At 37.9% G+C, this 8,874-nt stretch overlaps 1 protein-coding gene across 1 annotated transcript; it reads left to right on the top strand.

The window, feature by feature from the left end:
* Window positions 1-4,835: 4,835 nt before the first annotated feature.
* On the top strand, window positions 4,836-8,277 carry LOC121792548 (probable glycerol-3-phosphate acyltransferase 8). The gene is made up of 2 exons (XM_042190529.1): window positions 4,836-5,578; window positions 7,252-8,277. Exons 1-2 carry the CDS (start codon window positions 4,946-4,948, stop codon window positions 8,116-8,118), a joined length of 1,500 nt encoding a protein of 499 aa, XP_042046463.1. The 5' UTR covers window positions 4,836-4,945; the 3' UTR covers window positions 8,119-8,277.
* The last annotated feature ends 597 nt before the right edge of the window (window positions 8,278-8,874 follow it).

The following is an 8,874-nucleotide window of genomic DNA, read 5'->3' as shown; positions in this document are numbered from 1 at the left end:
CATTTTTTTTTTACTTTTTTTTATTAATTGTTTTTAAAATTTATTGAAATTTAGTGTAAATTATAGTGTAAAAATCCCCTACAAATTAATTATCTATATTACTCAAATATATACTTTAAAACAAAATTTAGAAATTCCAGCCCCTATCGATAAATATTTCTGCATCCGCTAGTGCAAGCAACACGAGAACCCCGCCGGAGTTCAGGCACTATCTAATGTTGCAGTTTACACGTGCTTTAAGTATATTTTTAAGGATATTTTTTAGATATCGTAAAGGCACCAATAACTCGTATTTTATATTGTGATATTGATTTGAACTTGCAGCAGAATCGTTACGATTCTTTGTTTTTTCGCTTGTAACTTGGTTTTATAGAATGCAACTTGTTTTGGTTGGATTAACTTGTTCCACTTAATAATCATTACTCATATCATGGTTGCGCTAACTCGAGTGACGATGCTCACATATGTAATCCATCATGGCCCAATACCACTTTTCATTTTATTTAATGAGTTAGCCATATGACCAAGTAATCAATTTCATTTTGGCCCAATCCATCTCAATTAATTTATTATAAAATCTATTAACATAGCCACAAAATATTTTACGTTTTCAACATGGGAGTATTAAATTGGTAGCCTGTGACTTGTGATGTGGAACGATTATTTCTGTCTGTGAACACTGACTATTATCTATGACAGTCACCGCACCAACTGAAATTAGATCAAAGTAGGTGCACTATTAATGTTTATGAAACTACAATAAGCCTCTATTCAATTAATGCTTAACTGAGTTGGAGAATGGTTGGATATTAGTCATAACTCTGTCTCTTCTTTCACATGTACAAAAACATCTAAACTTCAAGAAATACATATTTTGTGCAGTTAAACTGTCAATTTCATATAGATAAACAATACCATTTTTTTTTCTAGTAGATACTGTTAATTGTCGTCAGTGGTGAGTAACAGAATATTAACAACAAAATGCCATCTTAATTATTGCATAAACTCAACTAAAATGTGATGTTGTAATTGCAACTTGCAAGGTTTCAAAAGTTATGCTATAATGGCTATGCATGTCCATGTCGAGTTATATGCGGTAATTAACAAATCAATACTGTATATTATAAACACAGAAATTGTGCAAAATTAGAAATTCTTTGTGTGGTACATATGCATCTATATATCTATTCATGCATTAAATTAGTAGGGTAGGTTCAATGGAGATGGATCAAACTATTTTATTCTATTTTATTTAGGTGACAGCTGACACTGTCTAGTTTTTGGAGATTTCACAAAAGGACTATTGTTTTAGGCCAATAATGTGACGCCATAATTTAACATGACTATTATGAAGGATTTATGTAACAAAGTAATTATCTGGTGCAATTGTATTCTAGCCTACTAGTCATACATAGAGCAAGGGATATAATTATATTCTCAAAATTTTTACAGCATTGTAAAATTATTGATCATTTACTATTATAAATCAAATCTAACATCCTTAATTTTTAGTTCAAAAATATATTATTCTACAATCCATATATATATATATATATATATATATATATATATATATATATATAGGGATGTATTCATTTCCTTTTCCTATATTTCCTCCTTTTTCCTTCTTAATATCAGCTATTAGATTAGAGAAATGGACGGGCAAGATCAACATTGGGTAATTAATCCCGTGTTGCATTATTTGTCCTATTTTGTGCATTATGAGGGTACAATAGTAATCTAATAATGGCTGGAAACCGCTACGAATAATGCACCACATGGTCACGAGTAATGCATATAATTGCCTATATAATGCACAATATGTGAACTGCAATGCATACGAACAAGATGTGATGTGTTATGATGTTTGACACACGTTTCTTGTTTCCCCTAAGGGTTTAATAAGCTTAGGGGCTAGGGTATAGTACGTAGACATGTATGTAATCTTCACATGGTAACGAGTAATGGATATAATTGACTATATAATGCACAATTTGTGAACTGCAATGCATACAAACAAGATGTGCTATGTTATGATGTTTGACACACGTTTCCTGTTTCCCCTAAGGCTTTAATAAGCTTAGGGGCTAGGGTATAGTACGTACGCATTAATAACAAATTATAAAACGATACGAATAATTCACCAAATTGTCACGAGTAATGGATGTTATTAACTATATAATGCACAATATGTGAACTGCAATGCATACGAATAAGATGTACCATGTTATGATGTTTGACACACGTTTCTTGTTTCCCCTAAGGGTTTAATAAGCTTAGGGGCTAGGGTATAGTACGTAGACATTACTAAATGCACGTATGTAATCTTCAATCCGTTGATTAACCCATATACACAATACCTCTAATAATGCATAATATACTGAGATAATGACAATTAACAGCTACATAATGCACTACCTAAACCAAATAATGCACATACGTATATTCCAATAACAACAATTTGTTAGTAATGTCTACGTACTATACCCTAGCCCCTAAGCTTATTAAACCCTTAGGGGAAACAAGAAACGTGTGTCAAACATCATAACATGGTACATCTTATTCGTATGCATTGCAGTTCACATATTGTGCATTATATAGTTAATAACATCCATTACTCGTGACAATTTGGTGAATTATTCGTATCGTTTTATAATTTGTTATTAATGCGTACGTACTATACCCTAGCCCCTAAGCTTATTAAACCCTTAGGGGAAACAAGAAACGTGTGTCAAACATCATAACACAGCACATCTTGTTCGTATGCATTGCAGTTCACAAATTGTGCATTATATAGTCAATTATATCCATTACTCGTTACCATGTGAAGATTACATACATGTCTACGTACTATACTCTAGCCCCTAAGCTTATTAAACCCTTAGGGGAAACAAGAAACGTGTGTCCAAACATCATAACATGGTACATCTTATTCGTATGCATTGCAGTTCACATATTGTGCATTATATAGTCAATTATATGCATTACTCGTGACCATGTGGTGCATTATTCGCAGATACCAAAATGTGGCAGTTACTTTTCCGTCAAATGTCAATAATAACCCTGTAATGCATACAACCACCTTCTATAATGCAACACGGAACCAGTTTTATAGAATCAATCTGATCTGTTGATGCCTTAGATCTAACGCGTAATATTAAGAAGGAAAAAGGATCTAAGATGTGAAAAGGAGAATAACGCTCCCATATATATATATATATATCATCAAATATTCATACTTCATAGTCTATTAATTTCCCACAACAAAAAGTGGTTGGAAAGAGACGAGAGGGAATTAGACAAGGGGTGAGCCGGTGAGAGAGGAAAAGAAGGAAACGGTGATAAAGAAAGTCGTTGTTGGGCTATGTTGTTTGGCGGTGGGCAATCGACGATGATATGTTACAACAAATGCTCTAACGTGATGTGTTATATGGAGTAGTTATTTGTTGCCCTTTCAAATAAAAATTCTGGATAGTCAATTTGTCATAATTGTAAAATTGATTGAACTTAAATTTTAATTTAATTACATACCATTTTCACCATTGATTGCTGTGAAAAAGTTTTGATGAATACGTATTGAATGGATAAAGACGGGTTGATGAAGTTAGGCTTTACTCTTTGGTGGGGCACCTAAATGCGCGAATTAGCGCATGATTAATTGGCAAAACACGTTAATAACCCCAAATAGTTGAGCTGATCATGTAGGTTGAGTGTGGCAAGAGAATTTTTTTTGTAACTTTTACCATTAAAATATATTTGAAATTTGTTTGTATATTAAAAAATAGGTTTCTTGTAGACCACACCCTCCCATATTTTTTGGTATCTTTACTTTTATGGCTTATGCAAGAAATATTATAAAATACTATGCTCTAAAAGAGTTCATAACATAATTGAAAGATGTATGCTTTGTACTTATATATTAGTAGTGGATGAATATGCAACGCGACAAAACTTCCCCAAGTGCTATGTATTATTAACTGTAACGAAATTTTTTTCATGCAACACAGAGAAAGGCTACACCAATGGATACAAATCCCAAATCAAATAAGTATGATCTGGCATATTTTAAAGCTGCTTAGTTGTATTGGTAACATACTGATATGGCAGTAAATCAGTAATAATCGTTGTTATGCTAATTTTTAGTATTCGCTTGTGATTAGTCTAAATAACTAATTATGTTTTGATTAAAAATGATTTTAGAGGAGGTGGAGGGGTAGACACATTAAATGTGGTTGTAAATATATAAATTTTGGCCACCAAACATTGCAGCGCTTTCTAAAAGTAATGAATTAAGAGAGCTTTTGTCCAACCAACTGACCTTGTACTAATGTAAGACTATTTCAAGCATATATAATAACAACTATTAAATGATCTAAATTTCAATATACTATTGCATCAAAAAATATCAATAAACAATACTCAAAACATCTTCTATCAGGGAGTGAAATTAATAACACAATCTGGGGAAATTAATATCACTGGTTAATGAGTATTTATGATTACTAATCATTTACCCTAAACTTAAACCCATTTTCAAGTATACGTCACACAAAAAAAGTAGTTTTACTCCAACCATTTATACAATTTTTAAGATTTTGTCTCACAAAATTTTTGAGAAACACTATATTTGGTGTTGTTTCACAAAAACACCAAAAATGGGTTTGATTTTGGTATATAATTGGAGAAGAATTCTACACCAAAACTTATTTTTGGAGTATGGTTGAAGATAGTCGGATAAGAATTCCAGTCCACCGATAGGAGGGCATATATGTCATTTCACAGTGCCTGCCTCATTTAAAACGCAACTTCCCTCCCCAGAAATTCACACCAACACACACTCACTCATTAATAGACATGCATTTGCATACATAGCATTGCACATTCTCAATTCTCAACGCACAAACACACAGTCACACACACAGAGATTTTGAGAGAGAGAGAGAGAATGGCTGAAACCGCCGCCGCCGCGGCGCGCTTTCCGTCGATCGAGAAATGCGACCTCTCCGGCTCCAACCGCCAATCGATCGCGGCGGATCTCGACGGAACCCTCCTGATCTCCCGCTCCTCCTTCCCTTACTTCATGCTGGTGGCGATCGAGGCCGGCAGCCTCCTCCGCGGCCTGATCCTCCTCCTCGCCTTCCCGATCATCGCCGTCGCCTACGTCTTCGTCTCCGAAGCCCTCGCCATCCAGATGCTGATCTACATCTCCTTCTCCGGGCTCAAGGTGCGCGACATAGAGCTGGCCGCGCGGGCCGTGCTGCCGAGGTTCTACGCCACCGACGTGAGGCCGGAGAGCTACGCCGTATTCGAGAAGTGCCAGAGGAAAGTGATAATCACGGCGAATCCGACGATCATGGTGGAGCCGTTCGTGAAGGACTATTTGGGCGGAGATAAGGTGATCGGGACGGAAATTGAGGTGGATCCGAAGACAAGGAAGGCGACAGGATTCGTGAAGAAACCGGGGGTTTTGGTCGGGAAATTGAAGAAATTGGGGGTGCTGAGGGAGTTCGGAGAGGAGAAGCCGGATATCGGAATCGGAGATCGGGAGTCTGACCACGATTTCATGTCCATTTGCAAGGTTAGTATCTATCCTTTTCCTCTACTTTTTTTGCTCTAGTTTTGAGTAAACACTTGAAAGTTGAAACTGTATTCAAATTTGAATGTGTTCTTCATGTTTTTTGGTTATTGCGGTTGATTTTCTGTGTTATTATCTTAATTACTGAGTTAAACTTGGAATTTATTTTGGCTTGATCTAAAAAAAAACTGCATAGCTAAGATCTTAGTTGATATAGGCAACAAAGGACCCAAAATCACCATCGATTTTGATAGAATTCAATAACAATAATACACAGCGCTAAGAATAAATTTCATAGGTCAAATATCATTATATTCTGAAATAATGTTGGTGAACGACCTCATCCGTATGTGGCTATTGTTTTTGGTGGGGCCAAAAAGTATGCCTCGCGTTAATGTTATATGAGGATCGAAGATATATAAAATTTGGTAAATTAGGAGAAAAATAGTGTTTATGGTAGTACTAGATTATTTAGAAGAATGGTCAATTAAACTAGATATCAATGGTTCGCGAGATAGTGCTTAAGATAAACATTTCTTGATTGGGCCATACATGATTTTTTGATCCGTGTCAATCTTTTTTCTACACCGTCATCTACTTAACTTTGGTTTCAGCGAGCATTAAATTTTATATACTATGCCAAATTGCCAATAATGATAAATAAGTAGGTGGAAGTTTGTAACTTTAGAAAAAATATTAGTAGTAATTTTTTCGTCAATAATCAATAGTACAGTAATTTTTTTATTTTATATCTCTAATTTATTAAAATTCAATTAATGATATTTCTTTCTTTTATTTACTACTTCCTCCGTCCCAGATAATTTGTCCCATTTTCTATTTCGGTCCATCCCACATAATTTGTCTCATTTCACTTTTTACCATTTTTGGTAATGGATCTCTCATATTCCACTAACTCATTCCTACTCACATTTTATTATAAAACTAATACTCCCTCCGTCCCGAGCTACTCGCTCATTTCCTTTTCGGCTCGGAGATTAAGGAATGAGTGTATAGGAAAGTCAAAAATGACGGCTGTAGGTGAAATTTTTTACTAAAAATGGAAAGAGTGCAAGTAACTTGGGACGCCCAAAAAGGAAATAAGTGCGAGTAGTGAGGGACGGAGGGAGTATATAAAAGTAGGACTCACATTCCACTAACTTTTTCAACTCACTTTTCATTACATTTGTTAAAACTCGTGCCCGGTCAAAATGAGACAAATTATCTGGGACGGGGGAGTATTAGTATTAATTTTTATGTTAAAATTTGTTGTCACACTGTCAACAGTCCAATACGATTAGTAGCTGAGAGAGGGAATATTTTGACATGTAAATCTAGAATAATTACACACAACTAGTTCAGTAGTCTAATAAATGTAGTAGTTGAGAGCGTAGCAATATGAGTTGGACTTTGAGACCTAAAAGAGGGGGCCACGGCATTTAAACTTTACAGACTGTCAATAATCCAAAGTTTTAACGAGGCATGTGTGTAACTTTATTACTTGGAGCTGTCTAATTTAATGCGAGTAATATTTTCTCAACTACAAGCAAATGGGCAGTTGGATGTTAGGAGTCAGTTGCGACAAATATACTCTTCTGCACCTCCTATTACATTTGTATAAAGTCAAATTTAAGACAGTGTACATGTTATGATACTTATAATATGGTTATGGTGAACAGGAAGGGTACATGGTGCACCCGAGCAAAACAGCGAAGCCGTTGCCGGTGGAACGGCTGAAAAGCCGGCTGATCTTCCACGACGGCCGTCTCGTGGAGCGGCCCACGCCCCTGAACGCACTGGTGACCTACATTTGGCTGCCATTCGGGTTCGCCCTCTCCCTCGTCCGTGTCTACTTCAATCTACCACTCCCGGAGCGCATCGTGCGCTACACCTACCCAATGCTGGGAATCAACCTAGTGATCAAGGGCAACCCGCCGCCCACGAGCTCCCCGGGGAACCTGTACGTGTGCAACCATCGAACTGCCCTGGACCCCATCGTGATCGCGATTGCGCTGGGGCGCAAGGTGTCGTGCGTGACCTATAGCGTGAGCAAGCTGTCGAGGCTGCTGTCCCCAATCCCGGCGGTGGCCCTGACGAGGGACCGGGAGGCGGACGCGGCGATGATCAAGGCGCTGCTGGAGAAGGGGGACCTGGTGGTGTGCCCGGAGGGGACGACGTGCAGGGAGCCGTACCTGTTGCGGTTCAGCGCATTGTTCGCGGAGCTGAGCGACCGGGTGGTGCCGGTGGCGGTGAACCTGAAGCAGAACATGTTCCACGGGACGACGGTGAGGGGGGTCAAGTTCTGGGACGCATACTTCTACTTCATGAACCCGAGGCCGACTTACGAGGTCACGTTCCTGGAGCGGCTGCCGGAGGAGATGACGTGCAAGGCCGGGGGGAAGTCGTCGATTGAGGTGGCGAACCATGTGCAGAGGATCTTGGCGGATGCGCTCGGGTTTGAGTGCACACAGCTGACGAGGAAGGATAAGTATATGCTGCTTGGTGGGAATGATGGCAAGGTGGAGTCTATGTACGCCAAGAAATGATCATATGTATGCTTCAGCTCGATGATGTTGTTGCATGCCTAGCTATTTTAGATATTCATCTTTTACTTTACTCTTCTCTGTACCGATATCTCCTCATGCTCCTAAACTGCTGCAACTTTATATTCTTCACATTATCCAATAATATTACCTCTTATTTTTTTTCTCTTTCTTACTTTTTTCTCTCTCTTACTTTACTATTAATAATTTAATTCACTACACACCACTACCTAAATTCTTATGCCAAAATAGAAACGTCTCGCTTAGACCGGATCGGAGGGGTATATAGGATCAATAGCTTCCTTTTCTTTCTTCACCTAGGTTTGATGTGTTAGTGTTTGGGATAAATTTGTGTTAAGAGAGATTGGGATCAGTAAAAGGAGGGTTTTACTTATTCATTCATGTGTTTATTATACATCAGGCACTATTATATAGGACTAAGAAAGACTAAACAAGGAAAAAACTAATTAATTACATTGATTGATATCTCCTATGTTTGGTAAGGGCATCCACAATGGGACGGATGTCCCGGCGGACATCCCGACAGACTTTCCAAAAAACACCTCCTGCCACGCCATAAAGACATCGCACTGCACTGCCACGTCATAAGGACATCCCACTACACAATGGCAGACATCCCCAAGGTTATCCAAAAAAACAATAAAAAATCGGGACGTCCCGGAAAGCCGCAGAACTCCGGTGTCCGCAGCGGACGTCCGTATTCGTATGCATGCTGCCTAATGGCGGACGTCCCGCGCG

The sequence above is a fragment of the Salvia splendens genome, chromosome 2 (assembly GCF_004379255.2).
Source record: "Salvia splendens isolate huo1 chromosome 2, SspV2, whole genome shotgun sequence".
NCBI lineage: Eukaryota > Viridiplantae > Streptophyta > Magnoliopsida > Lamiales > Lamiaceae > Salvia > Salvia splendens.
The sequence above is the reverse complement of the archived record's forward strand: the minus strand, read 5'-3'. Positions and strand labels throughout refer to the sequence as shown.

Coding starts and splice junctions, on each gene's coding strand:
- LOC121792548 (XM_042190529.1), top strand. CDS start 4,946: ATGGCTGAAACCGCCGCCGCCGCGGCGCGCTTTCCGTCGATCGAGAAA. Junction 5,579..7,251: donor ATTTCATGTCCATTTGCAAG/GTTAGTATCTAT, acceptor TATGGTGAACAG/GAAGGGTACATGGTGCACCC.